Raw genomic sequence first — 15,276 nt, 5'->3', positions numbered from 1 at the left:
AGCTACAAAAATTCTTCAAGACCACTTTTTTTTTTTAGTGTTTTAATGTATTTATTTGTTTTTACATTTCTACATTCTACATTCAGATAGTTGGTATCTTCTTTGATATCTACATTAGAATTCGAAACTATTTTTGTTTACAAGTTTTAGATGCACGGCATTCAGTTGTAATGACAACCCACCACTGGGTTGCTTGTTATTAATATAAATGTATTTATATAAATCAGGAGAAGTCCCCTCCTTTATTTTGATGACCTCTGATGTGGACACATTTTATTGATTCATTTTTTAATCAAATCTAATGGATACAATATATTAAAAAATAAATAAATCATCTTAGAAGGCAAATAATGACACATACGATTTTTCTGCAGTGACAGTGCACGGAGAAATCAAGCCGTCTTACTGGATGCAGTGAGAATGTGAGAATGTGTACTCAGTATGCAGCACAAGGTCATGTTAAGATAAAAATACATAGTAGCCTTTTATGGATCATCTTTTGACTCGAGCCTGACTCTCGATGAAGAGTGTGCACTGCTCAGATGTTTTTACCTTGTTTCTTTGCAATGCTTGAAAGGTTTCATTTTGCTTTCACTAAAGATGACACATTTAATTAAGCAGATGCATTTTCATCAGTTTTAGAAGCATAGTTAAACATAATAATAAATATAAACGTGTATTAGGGTGGACACTGTTGTTGTTTGGACACTTAACTGCATTTTATTCAATAATGTACTCGAGCCTTTAGAAAGTGCCAGTGTTAATTAAGAGTGGTAATGCTTTTAGGACAACGCTGTGAACCAATCAGCAACCTTCCTCTAAGTGTGGGCCAAATAGCAAAGATGCCATGTCCATCCAGGCATTCTGTATCACACTTTTCATTGCATCCTCTAAATAAATCCTGCCCTCCTCACTTGACCAGCCAAGAATAAAAATGGGACACACATACTGAATAGTGTAACTATAGAAACAAACACAGAGAGCTTTTTATACTCTGGGATTTCACTCACATTCCTCCCATAGTGAAGAAGCAACAGAAAATCAAGACATATGTCCACTTATCGTGAAATTGAGAACATCCTGCATGTTTCTGTACAACCAAAGCACCTCTGTGCAAACAAGTGCGAACAGCTACTATAAATGTATCTGTTGTTGGGGACATTCATTAAGCCATTAACTCGTCTTTCTTTGATTTAGACATTAAAGACGCGACATGCCTTTAATGAGTGTGTAAGGTAAACAGAGAGAGGCGCTGGGTCAGAGCCAGCCTCTGCACCCCGGATCAACTCTTCATCCAGGGGAAGCTCATGATGACAGCAGTCACTAATGGCCCCATGATAGATGGAAAACAAAGCCCAAGCAGATCCCCTCGTTTTATCCTCAACAGCCACACAAAGAAAGAGGAGAGGGTTTACTTTCTTTCCTCACAGCACAGTTGTTTGGTCTGTCGGGATGGAGCTGTGCTTACATCTCCAACATTTTTATTGTTTTTACAGTTGGTCCTGAACTTTGAACTTTGTTTCCTTCTTTTTTAGGTTTAGAGTGTACATTTTTGATGAGTATTGCATGGGATTGCAATTAGCACCCCTCTCAGAATAATTTGTTATCATTCTAAAGCAGCACAGTAATCACTGTTTCTTTACAAGCAAACAGCACCACCACATTCATGTATCTGACAGGTCCAGTACTAAAAATGTAGTTTGTTTCTTGAGACAGGGTCAGGATTTAATAAGCAGCAATCTGACAGAAGCTGTAATGAAGTTTTTAAGAAGTTTTAATGATTATTCCTGACAGTCTGTGTCCATTCACAGAGCCGATGGGCAGCTCAGTCCAGCACACTTGTTGATCTCTCTCTCTCTCTTCCTGTGTGTGTGTTACACCAGATCAATTGAACTGTGATGTGATGAGAGCTGTATAACTCAGTGTAAGGCCACTAACGCATGGATCACCTCTTGTACATGTGACCTCACCTCTTCATGAATCCTTTTCAAGAATCTGACTGACCTGATTATTCAAAGGCTGTGAGAGGAAAGCTTAGATGAACAACATCAGGCAATAATTCATCTTGGTAAAGAAGATCTGACAGATTCTTTGAAAACAACATCAGAGGTAGCTCACCCCTGATCAACTCCTTGTCTCCTTAGAATAGCCGAGGAAGACTGCCCCCACATTCTCTTTGCTCTGGCACTACCAGCTAACATCCTAATCATCCGGCTTGTTGTAAATATACACTGCATATTAATAGAGGATACTGAGACCTGAGACCAGATCCGAGGAGGAAGAGGTTAGTGTTCTGCTGCACTGGGTGCTTTGCCGCAGGGTGTCTATGACTGCGGTCAGGTTTGAGGGGCGCTTGTACAAATTTTAGAAGCGGTCCTGCCGTCACTGCTGCACTGAAGGCTCAGTGCAAAGTTTCATCTGCTTAATGGTGGATTAAAGCATCCTGTGGGCAGATTGATATAGGCTGATGCTATCACTTGTCATTAATGGAGAGCGGAAGCCCATGGAAACAGTCTGCATATAGCAGCTGGATCCCTCCCAAACACTGGGCAACTCATCACTGTAGATGGAAATTATAAAAATATTATATGCCTCATGAAATTAAACAGGAAACAGGCTCAAAATAGACACGCCAGTTAATTGAGCTTTATTGCATCTTAAATAGCAAACATATAGACAGTGTGATATTATTCATATGGAAATACATTTAGAATATAGAGCCATAAAACATGATTCACTCTCCAACATGTATGCTTGATTACTACCAAAAATAATCTTGCTACTAAAAAAACTACTGAGCCAAACAGGGAAGCCCTGCAGTGTGGAGGGGAGCTGTCTTTTAACACCAAAGTGTTTGCACATGGAGCTTGTATTTACACTTATTGTAAGATGAGGCAGCGGTGAGAACCCCACGAAAATGTAAAGAAGTGCTTTCTAATGGCAGATAATGCCATAAAAATGTAGGACATTATAGGATAATAGAAGAACAAAAAACAGTATTTACAGGGATATTAATTTGAATCTCAAATCTTATTGTGTTGTTTATTGTCATGAAATATGTAACCTTTTTTATACATTGTAATAATCATTTATAGGTTGCATTTATTTACATTTATCAAACGGGTAATAAAGACGATCATGTGTGAAAAGTGTGGTAAAATGATAAAAAGAAGAAAAAATCCTTGAAAATCTTAAGCTTGAGCTGAGTTCTCTCTGCCACCACAGTTTTTAATAAAAAAAAACAACAAAAGCTGAATGGAAGTGCCACTTGAGTTTTATCTTCAGTCTGAAAGAGAGAGAGAGAGAGAGAGAGAGATCAATGAAAACAATGTTTCCTGTCCCACAGCCATGTGTCCTGCAATCACCTGTTTTTTCCACTTGTAACTTCTGCTTTGACCAAGTTTATGTGGCCTTTGTCATGACCCTTGACCTCCACAGAGAAACATCTGTTTGAGGTAAAGAATAACTGACATAATCCGTCTCCACCATCTATTGATGTGATTTATGCTAAACCCTCAAAAACTGGTGTAGTGACCAGGGGTTATGTGACAGCAGTGCTCAGAAGCTTCACCATGGGATTTAAGTAAATATTTGCCTAAATAAATGAACCATTTCTGTCACTTCTGTCTTTTCACAGTACTCACTGGATTCTGTGGGTGTCTTTAGGTGAAACCTCCAGTTTCAAATGTAACCCGTGTTAATCTGCATCCAATGAAAAGGGGTTCGGTTTTAGATTTGAAATGTGACTACTGAGGCTCAGGTTGCAGTTAAGACTTCGCATTCATCTCACTTTATAAAGTTGTTGAGCCACAGGGATAGATAGAGATCTGTTAGTCACTGCAGTGAAACCTGGCTGCTGAAAGACTGGGCATTCCAGGGAGGATTTAGCAGTTTGTGCAGAAAAAGTTAAACTGAATATCCGAGGATATGTTGAACTGAATTTCGTTAGTATTTTTTATTTATGTTCCCATCAGAAGATACTTCATCTGCCTCTCACAACACTGGAAGAGATCAGCTACAACCTGGGATTAGACTGGATAGTTAAGAAGTGAACACTGTGTGTAGCCTATTTTGTGAAGTCTTTAATATGGGGCTAATGACATGACACAGGGCGTGCACAAAAACAGATGTCAGAACAACTGGAGTGATAAAATGCTTCAGACCTGATGGATTGATTACTCTGAGGTTAGGTTTCCTGAACTAAAATGTAAAGGGTTGCTACCAGCACAGCAGAATCATAAATAATGCTTTAGCTGTAAATACTATCAAGGAATGCCACTGACAGATTCTAGTTTCTGTGCAAACCTCCCTATTGAGGCTCTAATGTACTGCCTGAACAAAACTGGACCAAGTCTGAAGAAAGGAATAATGTCCTCAGGACAAAGACAGGGGACAAATGTCATTATTGACCCTGTGAGTGCTTTCTGATATGATGTTGATATTACAGGTACATTAACCTCAGATTAGATGCAAAGACAGACTGATGCATTTGAACTGATCCACAAGTCCTCATAAAACAAATGTCACATTTGGTCAGTAATTCGCCACCAAATATGACACATGGTTAACATTTCTGCTCAACAGAACATAAGTAATTCCCAACACACAACAATATCTTATATAACAGGACATATAATTGTTTTGTCCAATGTCATCTGACCATGGGACTGATAAACCTGACAAAGAGATTAGGTGAGTGATGGTAGATGGGTATCCTAAGCAGTGTGCTTTCAATCAGAAGTCTGAGGTTTAAGTCCCCCTGACACCACAAGCTGTTATCTTTTCACTTAGTGTTAGGTTTACTTTGTGTCTGTGATAAGATTTCTAGTCTTTAATGTAGTTTTTAAACTAATGGTTAAGGTTGGGCATTCAAATCAGGTAAGGGGTTAAATAAAGACCATCCTACAACACATAAATTCATAATTCATAACATTACACACATTTTATAAGAAAAACAGTTCCTGTAGCCTGGTCGCCATTTGTGGCTGCCATACGGACAAGTCCCCACCCTAAAGAACATGTAGAGATGTGACCAGAGAAATATGCACACGTTTTGTTTTCAAGGACTCAAATATCGACCATATTTAATTTTTTCCTGGTGAGGATATGTTCCACATATATATATATATATATATATATATATATATATATATATATATATATATATATATATATATATATATATATATATACTGAAATATATATATATATATATATATTTCATATTCTTGCCATTTTTTATATATATATATATATTAAAAAATGGTAAGAATATGAAACAGTAAATATATGTAACATGGCTTATACTGAAGCCATTCCAAGATGCTACCACAGCACTTTAATACAGTTCATTCATGTGCAGACAGTTGTTCTTTGTTTCCACATGAATGTTCTTTTTCCAGATATCCCCAAATGTGGCTCATATCACATGAAAGGAAAGCAAAGGTTTTAGATTTTTAGTATCTGTCTTTCAGCATCATCTGAGGCACCGCCTCAGCTCACTTTAAACTGTGCGTGAATGATGAGAGACTGAGATGTAATAAAGCTGTGGTGTGACTGTGACACTTTGACTCTGCCTGAGGAATGTGGAGCTGATGCTGGAGGCGATACCAGCAGGTGGATGAATGTCCGTCTGTCAGCAGGCCTCCTGATAACAGCAGCCCTGCCAACTGCACAAAAAGCCACACCAGGAATGTTCAGAAACTGTCCTTACAACTGTAGCCCTCATAGGGCTGGCTCTCTGTGGGGGGGGGGGTCACAGGGTCAGCTGCATTGGGATCAAATCAAACAGGCTTAACAGTGTTTGATTTCACATTTCTGTGATACAGATATTCACTCCCAAAAAGCAGTTTATGCAATCCTTAACTAATTCCCATCAACATATAATTTAGTTTCAGAAGAGCCTCACGCACAAGCTGACAGTTTGTGTGCTAATCAATAATTTATACACCGAGCTGTCACTGCCTTCTTTTAACAAAACGAGTTGCAAATAAGTACAAAGACTTTGTAACCAGGCAAAGTAGAGGCAACACATTCACAGATCGTAAAATGTCAGAGGTGTGACCGCTCAGAACGACCCCCCCTGTGAGCCCACATCAGCACACTATTTCTGTGTCCTCTACAAATTGTCTTCACCGGCAGCATGGTGTAAAGAAGTGCAACACGCAATCCTAAATTAAGCCCTGTAAATGGTTAGCATGGCACTTATCAAAGCACAAAGGAAGAATGTAGAAAATGTGACACTGTTGTTGTAAAATGTCTTTAATGTAAAAGAAGGTCAAGGCCTGCCATACTTTGACATCTCTTAAAATAAAAAGATAGAGGTGGGGCTCAAAAGGGAAAGTAGAAGTGAGAAAGACCACTCTTATCTTCATTCCTTTCATGCAGCAGCATAGAAATCAGAATAAAGGCTGTAAGACAAATAAGAGAGGAAGGGTGTATGAATGAGAGTGACGAAGCTACTTTAAAGTGACACTCGGGTTGGAAAATAATCCGTTTCTAATGTCTCTGTATTTTTCTTGCACATATTGTTTCCACTGTTTTCAGGTTGGGTCATGTGCAGTGGTCTTTGCTGAAATGTATCCTGGTTTGGATGACACATCACAGCAGCCGCTGCACATCCAATTCTGCAGAGACTTGCTCAATGACGGACAAAGAATGTGAGCCAGTTGACTCTGACATTGAGGCCACATTATTCTCCTGCAGTCACTGCGTACCCTTTCATTAGGACTGTCTGACCTGTGACCTGTGGAAAGGAGTTCAGCTCAGAACTTGTGCAGGTCAGAGAACTCAAGTAGGAAGAGGACAAACTCTGTGGTTTTAGTAAAAGAAGCCCGACACAGGAAGGTAACATGTATCAACGTACTGTACACCGACTGGGACAATGGACGGTGTCACGCTGCTCTTCATGTGTAACAGCATCACAATGACCAGGTTCAAACAATCAGGCTTGACCTCATAACAGGCTCAAAAACAAACTCACCTAAAGCTGTCATCTTGTCCCCTCACTCCACAGGTTTATATTAACAACGAGCTGCTCGATGTCAAAGGCCGCTCAGGTCCTCTCCTTGAACTTTTTCCCCCACTAACAGTCACATGTATGTCCGGAATGACAGTAAATATTTTGGCTGACAAACTGCATCTTTAACAAGTGCAATAAACACTGTTCAACTTGACCTCTGCAATAGGAGATGGCAGCAGCAAACTCATTGCATTTCATAGTGCACATTTTTACAAAAACACGCAAAAATTATCTCTAGAGGTTAGCATGCTAACCAGCTAGCCCTGGAATGCCCCATCACTTAATATGTACACCTCTGACATCACTTTTGCTCTTATGTTGTAGACTTAAACATCATTCACTATTAGCCATTTGTGCAATATCACTTAACAAAACAGCGTCTGTTGTTCCCTGAATGAACTGTACTTATGCTGACTGACATTTTAATCCAGCACTGCCAATCAGGAGTTAACAACACCAACATAATGTAATATTAAACCAATATGAGGGTGAGAATGAAGATTTTGAGTTTTTTTTCTCTACCCAAAGTAAACACTGTTTTTTTACAGAATTTTACAAGGTGCCACCTAGTGGGTTGGAGGACAACAAAGAAACTGGGTTCAACTGGACTGAGCGTGGACCCGTCTGTGTGATAGGTCTGAACGCATCCAGCTTATACCCCGTTCACACTGGGGAAAAAAATGTAAAGCGGGATTCGGGCAGCATCCAGATCGATCCAGATGTTTTTTTTCTGAGTGTGAACACCTCGAATCCGGCAGTATCCAGTTTGATTTCAATCAGTGGCTATCTGGATTTAATCCCACTCTAGCTGGATTGACCTTCTCCAGTGTGAACAGGGCTTTAATCTCCTTCATCAAAGATACCACCATTGTATTTTTTTTTTTACCAGCAGAGTGCTCCTCTCATTAAACACACACGATTTCCATCAAATAGTGATTACAAACCAGTGTCAGCCTGCAGGCTGCACATGCAGTTTATACAACAAACTCAAGGCTAATTGCTGTCTGTGTGACTATTAGTTTTCAGTTTCTTGTCATGGTAGGATCCGTCTGGAGGAAGAGGCAGAACCAGCCTCCACCAGCTGTTTTCTCTGTGTAGTGAGAGGGGAGTGTCAGTCTGTGTTTTCCGACAGTCCCTCCCTTCCTGAAAGCTGCCCAGGTGTAATGGCCGACCTGCCAGTTTGAACCACATCAAACCTTACAAGCAGGAAGCCTTCCTTCACTGTCATTACTCAGATAAAGATCCAGCATCGTTGTCATTGTGCCCACCCTCAATCTGTGTCTGTATATTTATATCACTGTTATAGAACTGTATATTAAGATTTTGCTTTTAAAGTACTTTCTGGAAGGCACACACACGCACGTGCACGCACACACACACACACACACATACACACACCTTCTAATAAGCAAATAAGATGTAAAGCTCACTCTTAGCCTCGCTGGTCTCTCACATTAAATCTCCATCAGTCACTCTTTCACTTCTGCCTCCTCCTGCCTGTAAAATATTCATCCCAGGCAATACAGACAGTTTCCTCTGAAATTAGCCATCAAACATGAAAGCAGCACTCTGACTGGAAAATAACACAGTGAAATCTCAGGTCTAATTATGCTGGTTTGGTTTATGACCTGTCAGAGCCCATATCCATTATTTTCCGCTGTAGCCTTTCAACTTCAGCCTGCTCATCACTTCCCAAACCAGGTGGGAACAAGTAAAATGTTTTCCTTTTCTTTTTCCTTTCTCTGCTGTGCTTACATCTTCATTGTGTTCTTATAGGAGGCTGGCTCATGTGTATGTGAACAGTTTTGCAGTGAAAAAGATTCTGAATTTTTAGCACCTTTTTTATCATTATAAAAATGTATTAATTCATTCATAGCACACTGAAAAATGTTTCCTGTAAATGTTTTTCATTACTTTATAGCCAATATGACTCAATATATTAAGCTAAATGACATCTAAAGAAAATGACAAATTGTCTAAATGTCTTGTAGAACCCTTATGTGAACAGGAGATTTAGATCTGACTGCCTTTGCCTTGAATGTTTTGGATTTCTTGAGCTGGTGTTGTTGTGAGAGTGGAGATGATCCGTGACTGCTAACACAAAGATCGGCAAGTTCCTCAGATGTAAGCTTATCATCAGCTGTTAAGAGCAGTGTGAATTCCTCGGGCCTCAGGCTGCAGGCCTGAGTGTTTCTGGGCAGATAGGAAGAGAGAGGGGAGCGCAGGTGCAGATGTGGACCTTACATCCAGGAGCATGTGATGATTAGATGGAGAGGGTTCATGTTACTACCCGTGCGGGAAGAAACTAATCTCTAACAAGCGGCATTTGCATTAAGAAGAAATTCAGATTTTCATAAAGTCAAAGAGAAACTTGTGACGATGATGGAAACTTTAAGACTCAGTAACTCTGTAGCGCTGTTTGCCAGATTGTTCCCACAGATCAACATCTTCACAAATGGCTGTGATTTGGAGGTCACTTCCTTTAGTGGGTATTTATAAACCACTTACTGTCAGGCTATCATTGTGATTAGCATTTTTGGTACAAGCACATTTTTTGAATTTAGATTTAATGTTATGGCTTCTTTATTTTTAATATATTAATTCAGGACAGTAAGCTGTAACATACTTCTCCCAGTGTGGTCTGTTTACTCACACAGCTTCAGAACTGGCCTTAGAGCAACACTGCTGTGTTCTTACCTGGAACAGCATGGGTGAAGGGCGGCCGTCATTTCTCACACCGGAGAGTGGAGAGGGACTTCCCAGAAGATGTTGCTCCATTTAATGTCTGTTCACATAAAAAAGAGGCATTAGGCCTAAACAGTGGGAGTACCAACCGAAGCCAGTGCAGACATGCAGTTCCTCAAGTGACCACTTGAGGCTGGTTTCAAGGCCTCAATGATTTCTATAGACCTCGTTGGAAAAATAGCAGTCAAAGTCTTGGCACCTTCATCAGAAACACATTCAAATGGACTCTGACAGAACTCATCACCAGTTTGACTGATTTACCAAAGATGAGTCATTATGAAGTAGGAAAGTGCTCAGTTCTGTGGAACACAGGAAAGATACATTTAACAACAAGATAAGCCCAGTGAATGTGAAACAGTTCTTACTCAGCTAGAGGAAACTGTGGTGAAATGACACGTTGCATTACATTGGAACAGAGATGAGAACACAGAGGAGGAGCTATCACTATTCAGTCACATTTCCCCGTACAGGGCTACAATAAGTTCAAACCTCCAAGAAGTTTCAATGACACTTTAAAGGGGACAGATGATTTATACACCAACCTCTGTTCTGACTGAAGTCAGCGTTGTTGCTGTTGTTCTCATTCGTCTCCATCAGCGTCTCCACCGAGGTCTTGTTGGACACGACGGCTTCGTCATCAGTTTTTTCCTCTGCAGTGCTCTCCACAGGTGCAGGAGGACTCGACTCAACGTCATCGGCTTTGGCTTTGTCTGGATGGCTGTCTGGAGCTGGAGCTGCAGACTCAGCACTGGGTTCAACAACAGCTTTATCAGCTTCAGCTGTGAACGACAACACAAGCATACCACAGAGCTTATTCTCAAAGACATTAATACCCCTTCCTTGTGTTTTTAGTGAGCATAATAAATGTAAATGCAAACAACATGTGGATAAATAAAATGCACTGACTGACTCATTTTGGGAACTACATGCAACACTCAACATTTATGTCATGCTCATCTACAGGAATTTAAGCTGTTGCAATTAATTAATTGTGAAATATTCTTGAGACAGTTCCCCATGCTTTTTGAACTATGACACTGAAGATAGGCATGTATTCATGTGTTGTGTAGCCATCTGCGTTTCCTGAAATGGTTTGTCCTCAGGCAGAATCTCTTTTGGGCATTTGAGGAGGCCACCATGTTGGTAATGAGGCGGCTGATTACTGACCAGTACCTAATGAGCCACAGCCATGCAGCTGTTGGAGGCTGTGGGAAAGTAGGGCGGCCCCATCATTATCTGACCCAGCTTTAAATGGAGGAAAAGCGGAGATGAAGGGGAGAGGAAGATGGCCGCTGCTGGAGACATAATTCTGCCATGACTAAGATGGATCCTCAGGCATCATTCTAGCCTTCAGAGAAAAATCATGTCCGCCTACTTTATGACTGCAGATGACTGGACTCCTTCTCACAGGTGGACTCTGCAACTGTCAGCTTTTGTGTAGCTGTTAAAACTGTTTTTATTTATTTGCTGTCATTCCAACATTTATATTTATATGATGACATATTTAAAGCAAGAATGTTGTAGCAAGGGAGAAGGACCGTACTTTGACCCACATGATGAAGAAGTTGGCAGACATCTATGTTTATTAGTGTTGTATTTGCTGATGTGACAGTTTTTAATGCTTCATTGAGTCTCCCCAGAAAAAAAATGGAAAAAAATAGATAAAATTGCATTTATCTACACTGGAGCACACCAACCTCATAAAAGTTGAGTAACTGCTGCTCATATACACTTTAAACATTTCTGACCTAAAATGTTTGAAGATGCAAACATTTTATGACCATGCAATGTTGCATATTTTAATTTTCCACTAAATTCAGATTGGTTACCCAGAATTTCATCACACAGTGGCGTAAGTTTTTTACACAGTAGTGCTTCTCATCACAGGAGAAAACATGTCATGATCACTCGCACAGCTTCCCTCTTTGTGGCTCGTGTGCATGGTCTTATCAACTGTACACACATCAGGTTTTAGAGGAAATCCTGAATCCAAAGCATGTGTCAGTGATCATTAAGGTTTTCATTAGTAAAAGTAATAGTTTTTGATAAGTTAAAGTTTTCTGAGGACAGCACTTTTGTCTTTCTGTCCCATGAGAGGAAGACGTCCATTTTGAAGGCAGCCTCTTTACAAAGGACCCATCAACACTGTCCATTTAAACAAAGCTGAAGGTGGAGAGGCACGCCTGGACATGACCGCACCTTTTAACACATGGACACCTCCCTGTGCTAAACAGGAAGCCATTCATTCACAGGCTTAAGGACATGTCAAAAAGAACAGCAACAAATCCCCGAATAGTCTTTACTGGTCAGTTTCTAGATTTTAAGCCTTCATTTTCTCACTTTGATCCCTTTTTGTTGTTTTTTTGTGTCAACAGAACAACACTTGCTTACTTTCTGGCATGCTCAATAACCCCGTTCTGAACTGAAGGGGGTTCAGCTGCAGGGGCTGCTAATCTGTTAGCTTAGCTTTCATTTCCCTCAAGTGGTGAACGTGAGTACTGAATGGCATGTTTTAGCTTTTTTTCCCTTAGACCTGAGAGACTGCTGGCAGTTGTGCACATACTTTCTATTACATTTTCAAGTGTCATACCTGATGTGTGGGGTTATAAGAATTACAGATTTCATGTGTAAATTGAGCCATGAAAATGATACATGTGGTGAATCAAAACTCTGTTGGGGTATAAAACGTTCATGGCATGTCACTGTGATGTGTTATTAATAGAATGTTGAATGCTGTCACGAACAGCATAGCCTACTTCCTTTTATTCTGTTAACTGATCTGAAGAAAGAGGAAATAACACAATTAACCCACAGCCTACTCTGTCTTAATCTACTGATACAACAGCCCAGTGAAGGCTCATTCTTACCTTTCTGCTCCTCCTGTACTTCAGGTTTCACCTCATCTGGTTCTTCTGGCTCTTTTGCAGTAGTTTCTGCACTTTCAAAGGTTTGTAGACCTAAAACATGTACAGAAGGAAGGATAAAGAATATTTTCTTTATAGCTGATGTCACGAAGAATAATTATATATATATATATATATATATATATATATATATATACTGTATATATATGAACACATATTTATAGTGAACAATAAATTGTGTTGACTGTGATGGACAGACCGTTTTGGGGTGCAGCATCAGCGGGGAGCTCAGGCTCCACGGTGCTCAGAGGGATGTTAGCTTCATCAGGTCTGGAAGTGGGATCAACAGAGTAACGCTGCAGGAAGAAGGGACACAGGACACACACACAGGAACACACACCAAAACAAAGTGTGTATAGTTAGAGATTAGAAGGAAGATTTGACATGTATGTCCCTCCCTCTTTTTTACTTACTCTCCCTCTTTTCTTTGTGAAGTAACAAACAGCTGCACACACAACAGCAACAACGATGATGACAACTAGGATGATGATGCCTGAAGGAGAAAACACAGTTAGCATGTGGCTATGCATTTGAAGATGTGTATTTACTGTTTAATTTAATCTGATTCTAGACATAATGCAGTCCATTTAGAAGTGACTCACCAGTGCTGTCACTTCCAGCACTGCTGGCTGTAAGAAGTACAAATGTTACCATTACAATACAAGTTAAAGCAAACAGCACATGAAGTAAAATACTGCTCATGATTTTTATAAATTCATCAAAATACAACTGGTTTAAATTAGCATTAATATATTTTTGGCCACTTGGAGGCAGCAACACAGGCTGGAGGATGCCCCGTGTGTACTGTAGGTGAGTAACTTTTTAGATTTGAAAATCTAAAAATAGAATTACATATATTTTTTAACCCTTTGTATTGTACATGTTTAGGGTGCAGCTCCATTCATTCTGACAATTTAGACAATTTAGTATCACATTATATAGAATTTCTCTGACTACGCTGATTCAAAGCAGCTGCATGATGGAGGCTGTGTGCATGTAAGATTTTTTCTACTTTGTTTTTAGCATATCAATACATGTTCTTTTTTTGTAAACAAGAAGTGGTCCCAGCTTACTGTTGTTGTTTGTCTTGGTGGTTGCTGTGGTGCTTTTAGAAGAAGTGATGGGTTTAGATGTGGACAAGGGTACTCGAGTCGCACGTTTATCTGTAGTCCTTCTATCATCTGCAAAAAGAAAAAGGACATGCCAGTGACAACGGTTTCCTGTCTATTTTTAATAATAAAAATAATAATACATAAATAATTAAATTTTGGAAATAAACATTCAAGAAAATGAATAGGCCTTTCTGACACTCCTGGGTTCAGTCTAGTTTTGGTGGCCTAATCATTCACAGTGTTACATGAAGCAGAAATGTAATACAATGTGGAGGTAATCCAAATATTGTTAGTGTTCAGAACACATGACATCTAAGGTCATGGGTTCTAAATTAAAGTAACCTCACTGAGCTTTGAAGAGTTTAGATAGCAGCTCTCACCTGTTCTTGTTATCATCGGTCTGTTGGTGGTGTTGGTCCCATTGGTGCTGGTATCATGGGTGTTGTTCATACTGCTGGTGTTAGTTAAGTTACTCGTGATGTTAGGAGTTAAGTTGCTCGTGATGTTAGGAGTTAAGTTGCTCGTGATGTTAGGAGTTAAGTTGCTCGTGATGTTAGGAGTTAAGTTACTCGTCATGTTAGGAGAGCTGTGTATGCCAACAGGCGTAGTGGTCGAAAAGGGTGTTTCGGTGGTCTCATAATTATTGTTGCTTTTTGTTTCATTTGCTGGGATAGATGTCACAGCCAAACCTGCAGAGATCAGAAGAGTGTCTGTAGATCTTAAACCTGTTAGCTCATTATCTAAATGATAAATTATGTTATTTTTAGCCAGTTTATTGCAAAACAATGCACTTTATTTTCAGTTACTTCCAGTCCCTTATCCACACAGCTGAAACAGTCTTTGTACTGTATATTTATATATATTTTTATACCCTCAATTTAATAAAAAAGTTTTAAATTATTGGAACATATGCTGTGTTTGTCAATATCAAACAGTCTCTGATTTTTAAAGAAGCCATATATATATATATATGTATATATATATATATATATATATATATATAATATATATATATATATATATATATATATATATATATATATATATATATATATCTGATGTAAAGGCGTGGCCCTGCCAGTCCATTGTTATAACCTAATCAAATATTTATATTAATATAATCTTACCCAGGATGAAGAGGAAGGTCAACTGCATTATTGGTTTGTTTGACCGCAGCAGCAGGTGGAAATAGCTCGGTTCTAAACCCCTCTCTAGGTGATGCTTTCAAACGCTGCTTTACTTCTTTAATGCATCAGTGCACTGCCTGATTCTGAAGAAACCAAAGAAAAGAGGATCAACGCCTCTGACCACAGCAGGATGCATTGCTCCAGTGCTGTGAGAGGAAGCTGCTGGTACATTGCTTAACTGCAGAAACATGATTGAGATTAGGTGCTTCTTGTTCATGACCAAACTCTGCTGTCCTGTGTCACATTTTCTCATCCCCTGTGACATTTGATCTAATAGTCACCACTAA

At 39.5% G+C, this 15,276-nt stretch overlaps 1 protein-coding gene across 2 annotated transcripts; it reads right to left on the bottom strand.

Annotated features, from left to right (window-relative positions):
- Positions 1-2,631: 2,631 nt before the first annotated feature.
- On the bottom strand, positions 2,632-15,072 carry LOC114442225 (uncharacterized). Of its 2 annotated transcripts, none has more exons than XM_028415607.1 (10): positions 14,930-15,072; positions 14,183-14,491; positions 13,764-13,871; positions 13,293-13,319; positions 13,104-13,183; positions 12,890-12,986; positions 12,634-12,723; positions 10,309-10,545; positions 9,719-9,806; positions 2,632-3,286 (listed from the first exon to the last, which is right to left on the bottom strand). In XM_028415607.1, exons 1-9 carry the CDS (start codon positions 14,955-14,957, stop codon positions 9,754-9,756), a joined length of 1,029 nt encoding a protein of 342 aa, XP_028271408.1. In that variant the 5' UTR covers positions 14,958-15,072; the 3' UTR covers positions 2,632-3,286; positions 9,719-9,753. The 2 variants fall into 2 exon arrangements, with proteins under 2 accessions (XP_028271408.1, XP_028271415.1); XM_028415614.1 differs by lacking the exon at positions 2,632-3,286 and adding an exon at positions 6,313-6,410.
- Positions 15,073-15,276: the final 204 nt, after the last annotated feature.

Source organism: Parambassis ranga, chromosome 1 (genome assembly GCF_900634625.1).
Source record: "Parambassis ranga chromosome 1, fParRan2.1, whole genome shotgun sequence".
Lineage (NCBI taxonomy): Eukaryota > Metazoa > Chordata > Actinopteri > Ambassidae > Parambassis > Parambassis ranga.
Note: the sequence above shows the minus strand (reverse complement) of the source record. Positions and strands in the feature narration are given on the sequence as shown.